General features: G+C 34.5%; 1 protein-coding gene across 1 annotated transcript in view; it reads right to left on the reverse strand.

Annotated features, from left to right (window-relative positions):
* The window catches only part of IBTK (inhibitor of Bruton tyrosine kinase), a 91,338-nt gene that overhangs the window by 15,352 nt on the left and 52,757 nt on the right, over positions 1-23,229 (reverse strand). The window contains exons 21-25 of the mRNA XM_045843425.1: positions 23,040-23,152; positions 19,265-19,413; positions 15,432-15,595; positions 13,934-14,026; positions 13,261-13,404 (exon numbers count right to left, since the gene is read on the reverse strand). Coding sequence (XP_045699381.1) covers positions 13,261-13,404; positions 13,934-14,026; positions 15,432-15,595; positions 19,265-19,413; positions 23,040-23,152 — 663 coding nt within the window. The remainder of the gene's footprint in view (positions 1-13,260; positions 13,405-13,933; positions 14,027-15,431; positions 15,596-19,264; positions 19,414-23,039; positions 23,153-23,229) is intronic.

Below are 23,229 nucleotides of genomic sequence, written 5' to 3' on the forward strand. Positions count from 1 at the left end.
ACTTCCCTCCCATTACAACCCCCCCCCCAAGTTTTTGTCCCTGTGTCCTTTAAATTTGTTCCTGTAAACCCTTCCCATTCTCCCCTGAAATTCCCTCTTCTCTCCCCTTTGGTCACTGTCAGCCTGTCCTCTATTTCAGTGTCTTTGACTATATTTTGCTTGTTTGTTTTGTTGTTTAGGTTCCTGTTAAAAGTGAGATCATATGGTATTTGTCTTTCACTGCCTGGCTTATTTTGCTTAGCATAATGCTTTCCAGCTCCATCCATGCTGTTGCAAGGGCAGGAGCGCCTTCCTTCTTTCTGCTGCATAGAATTCCATTGTGTAAATGTACCATAGTTTTTTGATCCATTCACTTACTGATGGGCATCTAGGTTGCTTCCAGCACTTAGCTATTGTAAATTATGCTGCTATGAACATCAGGGTGCAAAGGTTCTTTTATACTGGTGTTTCAGGGTCCTTTATATATTTGTTAATACAATATTGGTGGTGCTAAATGTATTCCAGTTATCAACTCCTATGATATATGTACTGTGAAACACTCACGTCTTTGTGAAATAAGTACTGTTTTTAGCTCTATTTACAGACAAGAAAATACAGACAGAAAAAGGTTAAATAACTGATCTAAGTTCACAATGCTACCAAATAAGATTTCCATGATTTAAATTCAGAACCCCAGCTTAATCACTGTACTCTACTGCTGTGTCCACATTTAAGTCATTTACCTTAAGTAAAACCTTAGCTCATTATGAGAGAAATTTTCTTTATAGATTTGTATAAGAAAGTTGACCTACTAGTATTCAGGTTAAAAATATTTCTTCAAAAGAAACTCACCTGACTTTGAATTTATCACAAAATTTCCCCTCAAACACATATATACAACAGAATGTAGAAAAATTATATATATACACAAAATAACCACTCCCCATTTCCTTACCAGTTCCTTTCTCCTCCCAAAAGCACAAATACCAGAAGGTTTCTACTAGCAAACAAGGTAACTGTGGTGTAAAGTACAATGTGTCATTAGTCATTTGGGAACAAGCTGACAAATACTCTTGCCAGAAAATCTACAAACTGTCTCCTATTAAGGAAACTTCACAATGACATGTAAAAGAGCACAAGTTATCAGATTCACCCTACTAGGAATTTGGGAACTTCTAGATGTGGTGATTTATATCCTAAAAGTTATTTTTTAAAAAGGTACTTATAACACCGCCTTTAGTATATACAGCTAACAGTACTTAGAAAAGATCAAACTCACATGTTCATTAATCATGCCCAATAGTTACCTATAAAATGTCTTATGCAGATTTCTTTAAATGAGTTGTTATTCTTTCCAGTGATCATGCCATAATTTGAAAGTATGTCTGATTTCCTGTGATTTTGCTCTTGTAACTCATAGGCTAAAGCTGTTTTCTATCTTAGTAGCCAGAGAAACTTCATGGAGAAGCACTTGTAGATATTTGCAGCACATAACAAATTAATCAAGATTTGTTTCTCAGCTAAAGCACCCTGAAAATTTTACTTTAATGAATAAAATTCCTAGCTCTAAAAAGTTAAATAACTGAAATTAGTCTACAACTTATAGGCTAGCTCTAAATGGAATTTGGCAGAATTCACATTTATAAATCAAGCCAGGCCACAAAGACTCTGCATTCTTCCACTGAAGATTTATTTCTCCAAGTAAAACACTGGACAATGAAAAGTGGCCAACTCCTATGTACACTTGGGTGTTTTCACATTAGATTTAAAACTGGATTGGCTAGAACTTCATTCTAATGCAAGAATCAGTTGTCTTTAATACTTATTGTCATACCCAACTGCAAGCAGCAGGAGTACGACTACATACTGGGAGTCATATGGATTAGGTGAATAATGTGTGAACAAACTAGTGAAAATCCTTATTACAACCAGCAGCAGACTTAGAGGGCTAATTTGTATTGATAATTTGCTAATTAATTGCACATTAACCTTAATGTTAAAATAAACATAGTATAAAAACATCTAAGGAAATAAAATTGCATTAAATAATTCATCAGGATGATGTTCCTTTCAGAAGTATTTTTAAAGCTTAACAGTAAATCACTACAGGAATGAATACATTCTGTAAATACAATCTATAAATCAGATTAATTTTTCGAAGCAGAGTAGTTTAAATTCTACCAACTTTGTTCAGATCAACATTTACAAGGAACGTGGTCAGAAAAACAAATTTGTTCCATTTTTTAACTTCTTCAAGCATATGCTTACATGTATTTACACCCTATGTATATCTGATTAAAAATCAAGTGATATACTAAACTTGTAGCACTCTAAGAATTCAAGAAAATTAACCTAATAATGATTATTTCCATTTATACTAAATATAAATAAAAGTCCAGGAATACCAATCAACCATTTTATGTAAATGTTCTTAAAATTTCTAACCAATGTTTTCTAATCTGTGCCATTAACTTAGGATAAAATTTCTATAACCAAATAATAAATTATATATCTATTATTTTATATGTGCTAATTTTATTATGTATATTATTTATATAAACATATTGACATATATCTTACATACATATTTTGTTACCTTAGCCCACTTTTTAATGAGTACAAATAAAAGCAGTACATAAATTCCAAGAATTTACAAAGCCTTGGCTGGTGTAGCTCAGTGGATTGAGTGCCAGACTGCAAACCAAAGGTTGTTGGTTCAATTCCCAATCAGGGCTCATGCCTGGGTTGTGGGCCAGGTCCCCAGTGGGGTTGAGCAAGGAGCAACCACACATTGATGTTCATCTCCCTCTCTTTCTCCCTTCCTTCCCTTTTCTAAAAATAAATAAATAACATCTTTTAAAAAAGGAATTTATGAGAAATGAACTTTAAAAGATCCTTCAGATATCAAAACTACAGTTGCAAGAAATCATAGAAAGGGCATAAGTGATTAATTTTAAGGCAATGAAGATATATCTTTGATAATTCAGAACAAAATTATCTATAACTGGTCCATTAAGATCAATATTCTTGGTATCCCAAAACACATTTCCTTTGTTATAAAATCCATTATACATTTGTTTGTATTTAACTTTTCCAATCATATTTCCATAAAACAAATGTATAATAAACATCTCTTACATCTCATAGTCGCCAAATTATTTTTCAATAAAAAATACTCTGACTATACTTTGAATAAATTTTTTGGCATCTATTTCCCATGTTTTTAGAATTCTCTTTAATATATCACAACAGAATTCTTTTAAAATTTAGATAGTCTCTTCAGTGTGGAAGTCTGACCTCACGTTACCAAATCACTGGAGAAAAATTTTTCCTAAATTTGAAAATCGAAATCTGAAGTTTCAGATAAATGGCTGCATTAATTCTTTCCCCTGAAATCCCTTATTAGGTGGACAAGGGGTCATCAGAAATACATAAACCCAAAAAGCAAAAAGAATAAAGCATTAAGCCAATGGCAGACTAAAACTAGTACTATACTTTGAGAGGATGGAAAAGAACTAGAGTGAAGTGAGATGGTGGTACAGTGTAATAAAGCCCAGAACCATGAAAAGGCTCCACACTAGACCCATCTTATGTATAACATCCTAAAATGGGCATGAGGATGTAAATATGAAAAAGTTTAAAGTTTACTTATGGAGTGACAGAGAATATCATATATTCTTACTATCTCCATGTGGTCAGAAAATTGCACCTCTTTTATCTCGGTAGAGGAAAATTTGATTGAAAATCACTACTAATAAAGGCAGGAAGGACTGAGTCTAAACACTGAATGAGATGAGAAAATGCATATTGAATGGTGAGAACCCAACCTTCTTATTACCCTGATCAGCTAACAGAATGCTGGCAAACAAATATAAAAAAGTAAAAGACAGCCCTGACTGGTATAGCTCAATGGATTGAGCATGGGCTGCGAACCAAAGTGTTGCAGGTTCGATTCCCAGTCAGGGTACATGCCTGGGTTGCAGGCCATGACCCCCAGCAACCGCACATTGATGTTTCTCTCCCTCCCTCTCTCTCTCTTCCTCTCCCTCTCTCTCTCTCTCTCCCCCCCCCCTTCCCTCTCTAAAAAATAAATAAAATCTTATAAAAGAATAAATAAAAGACTCTCCTTTAGCGAAACTGACCGTCTCAAGAGAAAAGACACAAAGATACTGACATTTAGGGATCCTCTAAGAAGACTACGAAGTCATCCCACATTTCACAACTACAAGTCAACCTGTTTCACACAGGAACACAGAGCTTCCAATCAGAACTTAAATCAATGAGTATTTTTAACTTGTATTAATGTAATCACAGGTTTTAACATGATTATAGTCAGTTAATTTTATTTTTTAAATTTTTTCATCTAAGTATAATTGGTGTATAATAGTTATTTTAGTTTCAAGCACACAATATAGTGACTTGACATTTTTCTACCTTACATTATCACTCCACTAATTCCAGAAATTCATCTGTCACCATGTGAACTTATCACAATACTAGTGACTACATTCCTTCATGTTTTTCACCCAACTCTTCACCACTTCCCTTCTAGAAACCATCCCTTTGATTTGTTTGAATCTGTTTTTGTTTTATTTTTTTATTCTCCATAAATGAAACCACCTATCTTTCACTGCCTGGCTTATTTCACTTAGCATATCCTCTAGGTCTATCTGCATCACAAATAGCAAGATTTCATTATTTATTTCTGTGTAATATTCTATTGTGTGATCTCACACACATCACATCTTTTTTATGCAGTCATCTGTATCAGTGGACACCTAGGTTGCTTCCATACCTTGCCTAATGTAAATAATGCTGCAATGAATGTAGCAATGCATACACTTTTTCTAATTAGTATTTTCATTTTCTTCAGATTAATTTCCAGGAGTAGGATTGCTGAGTCATATGGTAGATCTATTTTTAGGTTTGTGAGGAATCTGCATACTGTTTTTCTATTATTCTTTATTATTTCAGAAAAAATAAAAATGCAATTAAAACACACAAAAAAAAAGATTTGTGCAGTATATGGAGAAGGTGCTCTGATCAACTGTGTCAAAAGTGGTCTGTGAAGTTTCTTGGTCCTATTGATGTTTTGGCCAAGTGATTCTTTGCTGTGAGGCTGTCTTACGCATTGGAAGATGTTTAGCAGCACTCCTGACCTCTACCCACTAGAAACCAATATCAGCAGATAGCCAACATACTCCTAATACCAAATCAATAGTTACTGGTGAAAATGAAAAAATGTGCATTTTACAGAAAAAATGTAACATATTTTGGCTAACCCAATATAATATTTGGAGTGGTGAACAGAATACAATATACAGATGTCCAGATTCTCTCATTCTTCCTGATTCAGTTTTGTAAAATTATGTTTCTAGGAGTTTGTATGTTTCATCCAAATTGTCCTATTTGTTGACTATTTGTTGACATGTTCATATTTTCTTACAATGCTTTATATTTCTTTGGCATCAGTTAGTTGTTTCATTATTGAGTTGTATGCATTTGTTATACATTTTGGAAATCAACCCCTTATTGCATATATCATCTGAATATATTCCCCGACTAAGTAGGTTGTCCTTTTGTTTTCTTGACGGTTTCCTTCTGTGTAGATTTTTTTTAATGAAGTTTCATTTATTTTTGCTTTTGTTTTCCTTGCTTGCAAAGACATTATCAAAAATGATTTTACTTACATTGATGTCCATAGTTTATTATCTGTGTTTTCTGGTCTTTAAGCCATTTTGAATTTATTTTTGTATATGATGAGAATGGTCCAGTTTCAGCTTTTGCATGTAACTGTTCATTTTTCCCAACACCACTTGCTGCAGATACTGTCATTACTCCATTTTTATTCTTACCTCCTTTGTCATATATGTAGTAGACCATATAAGCAAAGTTTTTTCCTGGGGTCTCAATTCAGTTCCATTGATCTGTGTTTTTTGTGCCCATACCATACTGCTTTGATTATTATAGCTTTGCAGTGTGGTTTGAATTCAGAGAGCATTATATACCTTCACCCATGTTCTTCTTTCTCAAGAATGCTTTGGCTTTTCATGGTCTTTCCCAGTTCCATATAAATATTCTATTTTCTATTTAATTTATTTCTGTTCTGATCTTCCTTTATAATTTCCTTCCTTCCCCTTATTTTGGGTTTTATTGTTCTCTTTCTAGATTCTTTAGGTGTAAATTTAGGTTATTTGAGAATGTTCCTGCATAGCTACAAACTTTAGTCTTATAACTGCTTCTGTTGCATCTAACACATTTTATAAAGTGTTTTTCATTTTAATTTGTCTCAAGGTAGTTTCTGATTTCCACTTTGATCCACTGGTGGCTTAGAAGGCTGCTATTTAACATCCACATACTTGTGTTCTTCTTCTCAATTTTTTCCTCGTAGTTGATTTCTAGTTTCAGGCTACTGTGGTCAGAAAATATGCTTGATATAATTTCAATCTTCTTGAAATCACTAATGCTTGTTTTTTGGCCTAGTATGTTATTGTGAAAAATGTTCCATGTGTACTTGAGAAAAATATGTAATCTACAGGTTTTTGGGGTTTTATTTTTTTAGTGAAATACTCTATTAATGTCTATCAAGTCAAACTGATCTAATGTAGCATTTAAGTCCATTATTTTTTATTAATTTTCTGTCTGAATGATCTATCCACTGGGCTAACTGGAGTATTAAAGTCCCCAACTATTATACAATTACAGTTAATTTCAGCCTTTATGTCCATTAATATTTGCGCTATATACTTAGGTGCTCATATGTTGGATGTGTAAATATTTACAACTGTTATATCCTCATCTTGGATTGACCCCTTAAAAATGACGTCTGTTTTGTCTTTGTTAAGTGTTGTTACTCCAGTTTTCCTTCCATTTCTGCTTGCATGGAATATCACCTTCTGTCCCTTCACTTTCAGTGTGTGTGTGTGTCTTTCAATCTCAAGTAGATTTCATGTAAGCAGCTTACCACTGGGTCATGTGTTTTTATCCATTCTGCCACTCTATGTCCTTTAATTGAAGTAATGAGTCCATTCACATTTAGAGTAATTATTGATACGTATGTGCTTATTGCTATTTTAGTTGTTCTTCACTGTTCCTTTCTTTTTCTCTTGATCGCCTTCAATTTGTTGGTTTTCTTTCATGTTCTGATTGGATTCCATTCTTTGTTTTGTGTGTATATTTTTTGTACATATTTGATTTATGGTTATTGTGAGGTTTGTATACATATCCACCCATATCTATAGACATCTACTTTAAGCTAATAGGCATTTAACTTTAATTACATTCTAAAAGTGGATTCATGTATTTTACTCTCCTCTCCACTTTTCTGTTTTTGATGTCAAGGGTTTTGTGTGTGTATGTGTGTGTGTCCCCTAATAATTTATTGTAATTATAGTTAATTTTGCTACTATTGTCTTTAACATTGCTATTACCTTTTTTAGTGGTTGACTCACTATGATTATTGTATATTTACCAAGCCCGTTGTAGTCAGGAGAGGTACATACGTGTGCAGCAGTGCCCCTACTACCTCCACACTTCCTCTGTAGAGCAGTCCTGTGTGTAGGTGCTGCAGCATTTTGCTAGCTCCATACTCTCTCCCCAGGAGCGACAGCCCCACATAGGCACAGAGCACTGCCCCACTACCTCTGCCCTTCCTCTCCTCAGGGTAGTCCTACAGGTGGGTATTGTAGCATTGTTAGCTGTGCCCTCTCTTGAGGCTGGTCTCTTGTGTGCACAGCCCACTAGATACTTGGAAAAGCAAGTGCTGTACCTGCTGGATCACTCTCTGGTTAAAGGGGACTCTTGTATGAAAGCTACAGACCCCCCTTGTTTCTGCTCGATCTACCTCCAGGAAGGATGGCTATAAATGCACCCCAGTGCCCTATAAGCCAGTTGGCCAGAGATACTAGATGGAGCTCCCAACTGCTATCCACATTCAGGGAAAATGTAAACAGCATTCACTGATTCCTCAGCTCCTGGAGACCTTTTGTGGTACCTGTTCTTTTCTAGGCAGACTGTCTCTCTTGTTTGTTTGTGCAGAAGCTATTCAATTGGCCCATAACTGTCTCTCAGGAGGAACTGCTCTAAATACAGGTGTACATTAGATGTGTTCTTGAGGAGGGAGTGAGCTCAGCATCCATGAATGCTACTATCATCTTGGACCTGCCTCTCTTACCATATACTTTTTTATTTTTGCTGAGTGGCCTTTTTACAAGTATATATTATCAATTATGCTACCCTAGCCTGCTACTCCCATTCCCTCCAGCATCATCCTCTACTTAGTTCATGTTCATGGGTCATACATAATACAAGTTCTTTGGCTTTTTCATTTCCTATACTATTCTTAACCTCCCCCTCTCCATTTTGTACCTACCAAATATGTTTCTTATTCTCTATACCTTTTCCCCCATTCTCTCCCATCCCACTCCCCACTGATAACCCTCCATGTGATCTCCATTTCTGTGATTCTGTTACTGTTCTAGTTTGCTTGTTTTCATGTTTTTTAGGTTCAGTTGTTGATAGTTGTGAATTTGTTGTCATTTTACTGTTCATCATTTTGAACTTTACCTTATCTGGAAAGCACTTTAACTGCCCTTCCCTTCTAAATGATAGATTTGCTGGATGGAGTAATCTTGGATGTGAGTCCTTGTTTTTCATCACTTTGAACACTTGTTTCCAGCCCCTTCTTGCCTGCATGATTTCTTTTCAGAAATCAACTGATAGTCTTATGGTAACTTCTTTGTAAGTAACTCCTTTTTTCTTACTGCTTTTAGGATTCTCTATCTTTAATCTTTGGCATTTTAACTATGATGTGTCCTGCAGTGGGCCTCTTTTGTATCCATCTTGTTTGGGACTCTCTATGCTTCCTAGACTTGCATGTCTATTTCCTTCACCAAATTAAGGAAGCTTTCTGTTATTATTTTTTCAAATGAGTTTTCAATTTCTTGCTCTTCCTCTTCTCCTTCTGGTACCCCCATGATTCAGATGTTGGTACATTTAAAGTTGTCCCAGAGGTTCCTAAGCCTCTCATTTTTTAAAAATTCTTGTTTCTTCATTCTGTTCCAGTTGAATGTTCTTCCATTCCAAATTGTTGATTTGAGTCCCGGTTTCCTTCCCTTCACTGTTAGTTCCCTGTATATTTTTATTTCACTTTGTATAGCCTTCACTTGTTTATTTTGCGGCTGTACTCAATTAATTCTCTGAGCATCCTGATTACCAGTGTTTTGAAATCTGCCTCAGATAGGTTGGCTATCTGCTTGTCGCTTAATTCTTTTTCTGGAGTTTTGATCTGTTCTTTCATTTGTGCCACATTTCTTTGTTTTGGTGCACCTGTTATTTTGTAAGGGGCGGAGCCTTAGGTATTTACCAGGGCAGGGCAACCCACTTCACCATTTTGTGGAGCTGTATGTGGGAGGGTCAGAGAGGGAAGAATGCTGTTTGCTCAGCTCTTGCAAGCAGCCACTTTTCAGTCACTTCCCTACTTCCCACAAACAACTGGTGGCCCTTCCAGTTGTTGCCCTGGTGCTGATTCCCCAAGTTGGTGGGCTTGTGTACTTTCTAGGACCCCGTGGGCCCATCAAACGGACTCTTCTGAGAGACTGGCAGTTTCTTCAGCTGCCACAATCCCAACAGGTTTTTATAGCCAGAGGTTATGAGGAGGGGTCAGAGAGGGAACAATTCCACTTGCCCAGCTCTTGCTCCACTTTCAGTCACTTCTCCTGCTTCCCACAAGCGAATTGCACCCCTCCAGGTGCTACCCTGGTGCTGATTCCTGCGTGAGTGGGCTTGTGTATGTTCTAGGATCCTATCGGTCCCTCCAACAGACTCTCCTGAGAGACTGGCTGTTTCTTCCACTGCTGCAAAACTGCTGGGAAGTCTAATGTCATTTCAGTTCCTAACTTTTTATATGCTACCAGTTTCTTCCCTGCCTGCCTTTTTTTCTAAAAGCATAAAGGGTTTTTTGTTTGTTTGTTTGTTTGTTTGTTTGTTTTAATCCCTTGTGTTCTGAAATTTTACAGTAATGTTCCTTGGTTCTTTTTTGATATATGTGCTGCCTACTTGATTGGCTTTTTAAATTGGGAACAGCATTTCTTTATGTTCTAGGAGCATATTACATACTGTTTGATAGTTTTCACTATTTTCTTGAGAATTCACATTAGCTGGCTGTTGCTCTTCCTAGATATCTCTAATTTTCTTTCTTTCGCTCATCTCCTGCCCTCATAATTATCTTCTGATTCTACTTTCTAGGATATTTCTCATATTTTTTCTTACAACACTTCTACTGAGTTTTTTATTTCAACTAGTAAAATCTTTATTTGCCAAGAGCTCTTTCTGTCTGCTGGTAATGTCATTCTCTAGTATCCTATTCAACATACACTGTTAAAGATAACTGTGCACTATAAATTTTTCACTCTTTAGTATGCACCAGGCAACATGTATCAGAATGTTCGTATTATTGTTAGTAAAATCCAAGAACTGAAAACCACCTAAATGTTTATAGCAGTAAATGAATAAAATATAGGTTTTTTATAGGATATATACACAATAGTGAAAAAGTGAATTATGACTAAATTCAACTACATCGATGAATCTTATCAATGTACAATTAAGCCAAAGAAGCCACTCAGTAGTTCTGGCCAAGGTGGAGGTGTAAGTAGATATACTTTGCCTCCTTGCAAACCAAAAGAAGGATAACAATCAATTTAAAAACAAAAAACAACTAGAACTGCCTGAAAATTGAACTGTATAAAGTCCAACAACCAAGGTGTTAAAGAAGAAACATTCATCCAGACTGGCAGGAGGGTGGAGACAAGCAGTGAGGGCAGAGAGGATGCATAACAAGGCAATGGCTGGAGGATAGGAGCCAGGTGGCAGCTGGCAGACTGGGCAGTCACACATTCACCTGCAGATAAACTGGGAGTAACAAGTAGGGAGTGAGACAGACTATGCAATACAGGGTTCCAGTGTCGGGAAAATGAAGTCTCAGAACCTCAAGCTGTAAAAAACAAACCCTTCAAATGATTTCCAACTTAGAATTGTTTCAATCTACCAGTCAAGAATGAAGAAAATAAAAACATTTTCATAAATATGACAGCTCCATAAATATATGTCCTATATACCCTGTGTCAGAAAACTACTGGAGCTGTGCTGTATCAAGAGGAAACAAAGAAACAAAAAAAGAAAAACCCACAGGATCTAGGAAACTGGGGATCAAACATTGTAGGGAAGCAAGGGAAATTCCCTGGATGACAGGTAAGGGGAGTCTTAAGATGACAGATATTCAGCAGGCCTAGAAAAGACCCCATTCAGACCAGGGACCACAGGGCTCTAAGAAAGATAACCCCATGAAAACAAGCAAAATTGATAGATTACCTGTTACGTTTTACCACATTGGTAAGAGTTATGCTTTATGCTTTAGAGTTTTCGGGAAAATTAGTGATGAGTACATAAAAAGCAAGGGAAAAATTGAAGAAATTAGTTATTCTGGGGAAAGAAAATGGAAAAATTCAAAACAAGGAAATATAATAACATTCATGATTGATATCATGAATCTTAATTAACCAGACATAAGAGGGAAGGTTTGGGGCTGGGGGCTGTTTTCTTTCATTATAAGCCTTGCAGCACTACCATACTATCGAATTTAAACTATGACTGCATTTTAATTTGATTTAAAATTTTTAATTAGGGCTGAAATCCAACCTCAAGAAATTCAGCATGTCCATTAGTTGGATTCCCTACTTTGAGTGATCATTGTTTGTTCCTTTTTTGGTCACTTTTTGTTTTTAAATGAGAAAACTGATTGATGGCATGACTAAATCTGTATCACTAAGCCCAAAGCTTTCTCATGTGCTTAGTTAATTCTCTCATATGACCATAAATTTAGTATCTTGAGAACTGGTTTTTTTTAAAATCTTTTCCATTCTTTTGATTAGGGAAAACACAACTATTCCGTAAAGCCTATGAAGCAGAGACCAAATCAGTCTTATACATTGCCTTATCACCAAAAACAAGAACAGTGCCTCCCATGTAGAAGGTACAAAACTAATACAAATAAAACATTCTACTAAACCCATTCTCTAAAGTCTTACATATTCTTTTCTTTTTTACTTGGGTTTTCCCACCTCTTGTATCTTTTTCTGTTATCATACTTTAGATCTACTAGTGGCTAAAAGACACTGATTTAATCTCATTGGTGGCACTCAAAATAAAATGAATTATCATTCTCTCAAAAAAATTAACACTTTAATTGGGAAAAATATTTCCTCTTGCAAAGAGAAAAATGTGGCATTGGAAGCAGTGAAGGGATTCCCCCAATCCTAAAGTAGCTTCCAAGATTCTATTCAATGCTTGTAAGAAACAAGGTTCTAATGATGTCCTTCTTGCCCTCTGTACCACCCTGGTAGTTTTGCTCTAGTATTGATTGCCAATTATTATATAAGTCACAAAGAAAAGGAAGAATTAGAGAGGAACAGAAAATACAACATATTTTGCACATCTCAAAATTGCTGTCTGATTTTTTGGAAGATTACTCCTATTAATGCTGCCATTATGGGTAAATTCTAATGGAGAAAATTTATATAATATACTATTATATACTATTATACTATATATACTATTATATAAATGGTTATGCTTTAAAAAGAAACAATGACAATCTTTGATTAGAAAAATGTAAAGATATCCACGATGCACACAGAAAGACAAATTAAGATGGTAAAAAGTTTGCTTTTATCATATTTTTCCATAATATACAGGCATTTGTTGGCAAAAGTAGGCTTATAGCTACTCATATGAAAAAAGACATGCATATTATGATTATTACAACAGTTTTTTATTAACTCAAAAGAATGTCACAGTGGCACAATGCTCTTAGGTGCAATCCCATAAGGGCTCAAATAATACAATAATTAATAAATAAATAATAATATATGAATAAACTGTGTTTTATGTACTTATAACTTTTAACCTACTTTTGCCCACCCCTGTATATTTATTATAGAAAATGGAAAAAAAAGGCTCTTTTAAAATGCTTTCTCTATAAACACTAATTAAAATACCAAAAATAATATACCTACACATGAAAAACTTGAAAACCACAATATACTTGTCAAAACAAACAAAAAGAAAATTGTGTTTATTTCCCGAGGAACTTTTTTTAACTAAAAACAAAGATGAAAATGAAATATTTGAAAAGATGGGAAAATAAGATCTAAAAGCCAAGAACTACCTTAAAAGCTAATAAGGCACAGATCTACGCTTATTTTATTAAAAATCAGACCATACCATGCATGTGCTGGTTTTGAGGTTTTTGGAAGAACAGTTAAACCTGTTTCCATGTTGTTCATTCCTGAATTATTTTCTTTGGTAGTCATTGCAATCATTTTCCGTTGCTTCTGAGAAAGCTTAACTCCAAGAGAAATCACTTTGCTAGAAATTAAGTTAAATTAAACCAGTTAGTTTCACTACTTCTGAGAAAGTTTAATTCCATAAGAAATCATTTTATTAGAAATTGAATGAAACCAATTAACATTAATTTCTGCTTAATGAAGATTACAGGTAATTTTCTATTTATTTGATATGGTTTTACTATTGTTGAATCAAAATGGCCACAAAGTTTTGACAGTGATAATATCAGTTTATACTACCAGTGATCAAGTGAGTCTCCTACTTATTAATACACATGCATCAGAACTAGTCTACAATGATCACTTTAAAGGCAAATTTCTGGCATTAAATATTGTATTCCACAAGAGCTGGACTATCAACCTAACTAAGTCTTTAGCTCATTATTAGAAAATATGTTATGGAGGCTGAACTACCTAGAAAATAGCTTATAATTAACTTGAACATAAAATGCAGAAAAATAATAGGAAAGGTGAAGCTGGTATTTCCAATTCTTTAGGGCAGAACTACAACACAACATGCTCTCTCCTTTTTTATCATTTTTTAAACTAACCCCAAATTTGTCTTTGGTGTTGCTCCACATTTTTGTCTATTTTCTTCAATTTGCATGATTGTTCTGAGATTCATGACAGGAGGGCTGACAGGACTAAAAGATATAAAAGTTACTTTACAAAGCATTCATTTATCCATAAAGCCCTACTTGAAACTTCACTGAAAAAGAAAATCACATACAAGATTTATAATAAGAGGACAATTTAGGTCTGTTTCATCAGCTGTGGCCAACTTTAAAAAAGATATTTTGAATAAGAACTAATTTTACATATATACATACATAAATAACTACTAACTAAAATGCATCCAAATTCATAATGGTTAAGTAATATAACTGAAACTCTTAAAGAAAAAAACAAGCCAAGAAACAGAAAAACTCACGACTTACCTAACTCAGATAGATGGACTCAAAGTTCTATCTAAATTCTTATCCTTCAAGACCAATGAAACTTAAAAATTACATTCTTCCTTTTATTTTTAACAAACAAAATTCTTACTGCTGTCTAATGCTAAGAAAAAACATTTAATGAAAAGCTTGGGGATGCTCAACAATATTAGAGACCCACCAGAATGAGAGGGAGTTACACCATAATGAGAAAAAAATCCTATAATCTTTAGAAATAGCCAATCTATTTTTCTGACTTTTCCCCAATGTATTATTAAAACATGTTTTTAAAATAGTCTAACAGTAGTGATTAGAAAATGCTAGTAGGTGTTCTCACAAATATTTATTTAGACAAAAAAATTTGAGACTAAATTTCAAACTACCTTTAGACCATGAAGCAACAAACACTGGGACAAAATAAATCTTCATTCCAACTATGCAAAATGCAGTATGTTTCAAAACAATGACACAAATCCAAATAATGTAATTGTAAGTCAATTAAAAGTTTAAGAATATTATAAACCACAGTAGGTATATAAAGATGAAACAAAAGCTCAATAAACACTGAAAAAAATACTGCATTTTAATTATATCTATCTACTCCTTCAGTTTTAAAAACTGACTTCTAAATAAAAGAAAAATATAAATAAAATAGTTTAAGTTAAAAGCACAGTATAACAATAGATAAATATCCTCTGAAAATTAACTGTGAATAACAATACAGTTTATGTGATCTTAAATACCCCTTTAATGTGCTAAAAAAAAAAAAAAGATAAAGTAAGCCTAAAAATGACAAAATGGTCTTCTGGGTGATATTTTTAACTAATATATACTATCCCTCCCCAAAAAGAGCTGATACAAAGTCATTATATTTGTGTAACAGTATTTACTAGTATTCACTGATGACAATATAAAGGCAATTAAATTTTATCTGACAATAAAAAAAGAGCTTATTTTAGCCAGTTAGTAATTTGTATGCTTTTAGGTAATTTTCTGTTTATATTATAAATCTGTATTAAAATTTTTAAATGTGCTTCATTAAAAATATTCATTTGACTAAAAATGAATGATATTTTTTCAGACTAACAGGTATGGCCCAAAATGAAAATCCTACCTGAGAGAGCCAGCAACCCAACTACAAGAGTTTGAATTATCAATTCTGTTACTTGGAATGGGTTGTGCAGCAGAAATTTTAAGTATTGGTGATTTTTCCCATGGTTTTAAATCTTCTCTGAAATATGCAGGAGGTGTGCCATTAACATATGGTTTCATTTTCCCCTGAGGGTAAAAAAAATAACATTTAAAATGTGAACAAAAGAGGAAGCACCTAGAGCAGCTAACACAAGTTGGTACTGAAATGTTAAAGAGTAAAGCCATACATATGACAACTATCATCTAGCACTTCCAATTCAGTTCTACAGAGTTTAGTGCCTTAGCCAGTTCTCAAACTGGTTCAGCGACTATAACTCAATTATTTTGAGCTTTAGAAATAACTTCTAGGGAAATAAGTTTGCATATTAAATCCCTATTTACATAGTACTAAACAAAAATGTAAATAAATATAAGTTGTTCCAGTAACATATAAAGCAGTAACTTCAAAATGAAAGTCCAAGATTTTAATATCAGACAAAATGGAAGTTTAGTAAAAATGTATAATTCACTCTGAATGTATTGAAATACTTATAAAATTAAACTCACATAATATTGACACTTCAAAAAAGACCCTAAAACTATTGCTAATATCCAAATTGAAGTTGTTAAAATGGTATTTCTACTGCCATATAAGATTCTTCTATTCTTGCCAGATATTCACAGCATACCTTCAACCTTCCTTTATACCTCAACTGTACTCCAGACCAATCCTAGTGTTCATACGAATTACCCCCACAATTTCTATCTTACATTTTAAAAAACCCATTTATTTATTTTTATTATTATTATTTTGATCCTCACCTGAGGACATTTTTTATTCCACAGGGAGAGAGGAAAGGAGAGAAATATCAACATGAGAGAGAGACATTGATTGGTTGCCTCCCATGCGCCCAGATCTATGGGAGGGATTGAACCTGCAAACCAGGTATGTGCCCTGACTGAAAAGTCAGCCCACAATCTTACAGTTACAGGAGGATGCTTCCACCAACTGAGCCACATGGGCCAGGGGGGGAAAAAAAAATCATAAATAAATAAACAAACAAATAAATAAATAAATAAATAAATAAAAGAAATCCTTGAGGCCTAAAAGATTCTAAGAAAGGGTAAACCTCCCACTGTCTTAGAAATTTCTAGTTCTAATGTTCTGAGTATGTACAGAGGTTAGAAAAAAATGACTTTGTATCTAGTAAGTTCAACATTTTCCTTTCCTATAGATTCACAATCGTGGAATCAAACAAGAAATGTCTTAAAAAATGGCCTCCCAGAGTTGAACAGACTAGGAGTTCTGAATCTTAATGTGAACTGTGCTAAATTAGAACTCCATTCCAGATTATATTGCTTCAGTTAACACCATGGAGAAAAAGAGACTGCAGAATTGAAATTAGACTTACTTTCAAAATAGTTTTCCTTTGACGATATATAGCTGGTGTTAAGTGATATTACACAAAATAATTTTCAAGTAATTTAGCTATAAATATATTCTCCAATATATCTATACAGTATTCCTATATTTTACATAAATATGAATTTTAGTTGTAGAAAGATTAGACATAAAACATCATAGAGTGCTCAAAACTGCCATTAATATCTTTAAAACTAACTTTGGGTCAAGATGAAGGTGCAGGTAGACATGCTTCATCTCCTTGCACAAGGATAGAATTACAACTCGATCTCAAAAACAAGTAATACCCAGAACCATCAAAAACTGAGCTCTATGGAAGTCCAACAACCAATGATTTAAAGCAGCACATTTATTCAGAAGGGTAAGAGGGGCAGAGTCACAGAGGGGGGTGGAGAGGTGGTGTGGCATGGAGAAGCGGTGATGGTAGTGGCGGGAGAAAGGATGGACCCACATTCACATGCGGTAGATAAAAGTCAGGAGGGATACCTTGCTAGCGAGTGATCTAGCCCCAAAGCAGACTGCATAGCCCAGGCTTCCAGCACGGGGAAAATAAACTCCCATTACCTCTTGCTATAAAAACTAGTAGGAGTTGGGGCAATGGAAGAAACTGGGGGCTTTCTGCCTCTTAAAGGGCCCACACAAGCTTAGAATATATGCAAACCCTACTGCAGCAGCTGGAGTGGAACTAATCGCATATGGTAGGTGGGTGAGGTGACTGAAGCAGACGAGTGTGAGGAAGACCTCCAGAGGAAAGGCAGCAGCACAGTCCCATCTCCGAGCCCCACCCTCCAACCCCAACAGAGAGACACAAATGGTGAAGCAGATTGCCCCACCCTGGCAATTACCCAAAAATCAGCTCCAAACAATTTAGAGGTACCTTTTCTACATAGACCACGCTACTAAGCTAGGGAGTCAAAGCAGCTCTACCTAACACAGAATCAAACACAGAGAGGCTGCCAAAGTGAGAAGGCAAAGAAATATGGCCCAAATGAAAGAACGGAACAAAACTCCAGAAAAAGAATTACGTAAAATGGAGATAGCCAACCTATCAAAAGCAGCGCTGGTGATTAGGATGCTCAGAGAACTCACTGAGTATGGCTACAAAATAAAGGAAGAAATGAAGGATACACTAAGTGAAATAAAAATACACAGGGAACCAATAGTGAATGGAGGGAAACCAGGACTCAAATCAATGATTTGGAACAAAAGAAAGAAATATTTAACCAGAACAGAATGAAGAAACAAGAATTCAAAAAAAAAAAATGAGGATAGGCTTAGGAACCTCTGGGACAACTTTAAATGTACAAACATCCAAATCCCAGGTGTACCAGAAGCAGAAGAGGAAGAACAAGAAATTGAAAACCTTTTTGAAAAAATAATAAAAGAAAACTTCCTTAATTTGGTGAAGGAAATAGACATACAAGTCCGGGAAACACAGAGAGTTCCAAACAAGTTGGTTCCAAAGAGGTCCATAACAAGACACATCATAATTAAAATGCCAAAGGTTAAAGATAAAGAGAGAAACTTAAAAGCAGCAAGAGAAAAGCAGAGAGTTACCTACAAAGGAGTTCCCGTAAGACTATCAGCTGATTTCTCAAAAGGAACTTTATAGGCAAGAAGGGACTGACAGGAAGAATTCAAAGTGATGAAAAGCAAGGACCTATAGCCAAGATTATTCTATCCAGCAAAGCCCCTCATTTAGAATGGAAGGGTAGCTAAAGTGCTTCCCAGACAAGGTAAAGCTAAAGGAATTCATCATCACCAAGCCATTATTACATGAAATGTTAATGGGACTTATTTAAGAAAAAGAAGATCAAAACTATGAACATTAAAACTACAAGATCACAACTATCAACAACTGAACGTTAAAAACAAAAACAATCTAAGCAAACAACCAGAACAGGAATAGAATCACAGAAATGGAGATTACACGGAGGGTTATCAGCTGGAAGGGGTAAGGGGGAAAATGGGGGAAAAGGTGCACGGATTAAGAAGCATAATTGGTAAGTACAAAATAGGGGGATATTAAGAATAGTATAGGAAATGGAGAAACCAAAGAACTTATATGCACAACCCATGGACATGAACTAAGGGACGGGGAGGATTGCTGGAAGGAAGGAAAGGCATACTGGGCAGAGGGGGACAAAGAGGGGAAAACTGGGACAACTGTAATAGGATAATGAATAAAATAAACTAAAATATGAAAATCTTTAAAACTAGAAACATACAAATTTTAAAAAACTTACTACATGTATTATATCAATTATATTTTATTATAAACCAGCCAGGACAGTGTTTTAAAGTAAAAATAACATAAAATGAAAGATAAACTGTCTATAAACTTAAATTTTAAGTTAAGAAAAAAGTACATTAATAGACGAGTAAAAACAAACCTCAATCTTATCTGAATGAAATCCTGTTGTGAAATCAGGGGATGGTAAATCTCTAGGACTACCCACTCCCACATAGCTTCCTTCAGAGTCTGATGTCATCAGTTCCAGAAGAGATTCCACGGAATTGGTCTTACCAGACTTTAATAATCCTAAAACGTAAATTTAAAAAATATGTAGTTATATATATGTACATTAAACATACATGTATCACATTCAATAAACCAAATAAAGCCAAAGACTTCCATTTATCCAGACTTGATATTTAAATTATAGTCACTATACCAAACTCTTAATAATTCAAGCTAAATGAAGAAATCAGTTGAAATGAAAACTGACATGAAGATTTAAAATCTAGACTTAAAACAAGTTTCAATTATATACCAATTATGAAATGATCCCAAGAAGATGACAGTTCTTTGGGATCTGCTTTAAAAAGCAATTCAGAAATTTATTTTCCACATAAAAATAAAGAAGGAAGACGAAATAAACTCTAGACCCCTGCCCTTTCCCGTTCACATCTGTCTCTCTGTACAGAGGTCTCTGCACCCACACAGAGGCAGACTGTGTGGGACGAGCACTTCTCATCTAGCTAGCAGACTGGCCCAGTAGCAGAGACTCTGCTGAAGTCAACTGTGTTCTATATTAGGTTTCCTTCTGCCAAAGAAAAAAATTGTGGATTAAGACCTATTTTTATTAGTTCATCATCACCTAAAGCATCAGAGTAGTTATGAAAACACCATTTCTCCTCCTAAGAAGGCTAAATACTTGTCTCCCTGCCACACCTAGTATCCAGATTCATTAGCAGATTAGAATCATTTCAAATACAAACAAAATAAAAAGTAAACATGTGTTTATTTTCACATACTGAAAATTTAGTTCAATCTAAATGAAGTAGCAAAATAAACATGTTATATGGCTATAACTAAAAACTGTACAACTGATATAAAAACAAGAGATATTATCTCTTATATATTCAAATAAGTGTTATTCTTTTTAGAGTGAATCACCTTGACAAGATATATACCTCTTTTGTGGCAATCATTACTAAAATGGAGTTTGGAAATAACATTCAGACTTTTTCCACCATAATATTTTAAATATTTTTGAGAGGCAAACTTTTATCTAAAAGACCATATTTAATACTGAAATGCTACCAAAAGTCAATCAGAAATAAATCTAATAAAGAGGATGATTAAAGGAGCTAACAATTATTTTGGGTAAAAAAAAGTATTTTTCACAGAATGTCTTCTAATTTTAAAGATAAACTCAAATAAATGTTAAACCTTTACAAATTATCTTGATGAAATTTGCCTCATACTCAAAGTTTCTTCCAAAATACATTTTTTAGGTCCCCAATTAAATGTGACCTTTCAATCATTATCTGATTTGGCCACATAAAGAGTGGTACAGCAGGAATAATATAAAACTGTGATCAGAATATAAATCTATTTCTGTTGGTCACTACCTCAAATCACATAAGTTTTCTAAGCCCATACCCTTAACTTAAAAAAAGGGATATAAATTAGTTCATTACTAATGTCTCTTCCAGCTTCGAAATGCTATGACTAACACATGTGCTAACAATAACATTATTTAAAACAAACCCAGTATCTACTTTTCCATAAGTTTTTTAAGGTGACTGGAAAATCAAGTCTCAAAACTGTCTGTCTATACATTCTTTCATCCTATCATCAACCCACCCATGCCTTCTTCTAAGGACTAGAGGTAATTCATACAACACAGAGAGGATAAAATCACAAACTTAAAAAATTTTAAGTCCTAAAACAGAAATCAGGAGAGGAATTTGGTAACTGGGAAACCATTCTTCTTCACTGCTTATCTTTTTACATCTTTTGTTATCTAAAATAACTGTTCTTATTTATTGCTTTGAGATTTATCAAGCATGTCAAGTCACTCATTTGTAGTATTTTATTAAACATAAAAGATATTATTTCTTTGCCCTGAATTGCAGCTATTTATTTCCCACAGGAACACAAAACAATGTGCAGTTGTATTTTTCAAAGTTACCTGTACAAGGTTGACTGAAAATATGCTGACAGAAATTTTATCAGGTTGTATCTTACTGCTATAGATACACCTATCGTTTCTGAAAGCCATACTGTAATGTCACTATTTTATGGTCAGTTCATATTTCTATCTAAAGAAATCAAAGATTTAGATAATTTAATCTGAATCAAATCAGATAAGCCTGGAATGTGGGACACTGTAATTCCCCTGGCCTGATCTTTCCAAAACAAAATGACTTGAGGAGTGCTAATCTTAGTTAAAAGATATTAACATTAAAAAGGTGAAGGGATTAAGAAGTACAAATCGGCAGTCACAGAATACTCATGGGGATGTAAAGTACAGCATAGGGAATAGAGTAGCCAAAGAATATACATGCACAACCCATAAACAATGGTGTGGGGATAGCCTGAGGGGGGTGGGGCTGGGTGGAGGGGACAAGGAGGATAAATTGGGACAACTGTAATAGTATAAACAATACAATTTAAAAAGATAAAGATTTTAATAAGAAAATGTAAAATCAACCTTGATAGGACACCAGATTTTTTAAAAAGCTAAAACAAAAAAAAGTTATAAAAATATTTTTAGACAATTAGGAAAATCTGGATATAAACCGTATCTGTAGATAATAATAATAATAATGAATTAATGTAATTGCCTTAGATGTGATCATGGTCTTGTGGTTGTGTAGAATATTCTTATTCTCAGGACATTCACATAAACATTTAGGGGGAAATGTCACATCTACAGTTTACTTCCAAGTGAATGAACCGGTTTTTTAAAGTGTGCGTGCAGAGTGTTGGAGGATGAGGGAAGAGAGCATGGAACAGAAAGACGGCAAGAAAAAGCAAATGTGGTAAGAGGTAAACAACAATGTGGATGAAGTATAAGGGTATAAGGTGTTATGGTATTTTTCTTCCGTTTTTTCAGTAAGTTAAATATTTTCAAAATAAAAAACAAGGAAAAAATTGCAGAAAAACTACATAACCTGTACTTTCAAACAGGCTAACATAATACCTAGATAGAAAATATGTTGTTTTCTACTATGGATTATATACCTCCTCATGCACATGAATAGCATCTCACTTGACATTTCCCTCAGAGCACTGATATATATGAACTGAATCCACATGATAACATTCTGTCATATTCTGCCTACCTCCACTAACCTTGCATGCCACTGGACAGAGTGGCCTCTCTAAAAGCATAAATCTTATCCAGTCACATACTGCTTAAAAACCCATCCAAAGCTAACAACAGCCTTCAGAATAAAATCCAAATACCTCAGTTTGACATGCAATACCCTCCAAAATACAACCCTTTCTAACCTATCTCCTTCCTATCTGCACACACCTTACATGGCCAGGCAATGCTCAACTACATGCAAAAGAAAAGTGCAGTTCTTTCTATTGCCTAAAGGCTTGGAAACAAATTATCCCCTTCTCTAAGTAGGTCTATCTGCCTCCTTTTTTTTTGGCTAACTTCTCTTCATTCTTCAAGATCTAGCTCCGGTATCACTTTCCTCTAAGAGACACTTCCTATCGAGTTTCTCAGATTAGTTTGCTTGTTCCACAGCAAACTTCAGAGTATTACAAGTACTATCATTTTCTGTAGCCCCCAAGACAATTTTCTTTCACCAGCCCCAGCAGACAGCATATAATAGTATTTAGTACCAATTAAATGAATTAGATAATGATTAAGACATGAAAGATCAGATCCAGAAATCTATTTTAAAACACTTTGCACTAACCTGTAGATGGTAGGCTCTGAATAATATCTGAAAGGTTATAACCGCCAGAACTATCTGAACGCTTACGTGGCTTCTTTTTTGCTTTTGTTCTTGCCTTCTTGAACATACTTTCCCTAGGAAAGAGCACACATAAAAGTCATTTTTAAAAAATAAAAGAACTATGTATGTTGAGAAAACATGTGGATACGCA

Source organism: Phyllostomus hastatus, unplaced genomic scaffold (assembly GCF_019186645.2).
Source record: "Phyllostomus hastatus isolate PE091 unplaced genomic scaffold, TTU_PhHast_1.1 phas_contig_40, whole genome shotgun sequence".
Taxonomy (NCBI): Eukaryota; Metazoa; Chordata; class Mammalia; order Chiroptera; family Phyllostomidae; genus Phyllostomus; species Phyllostomus hastatus.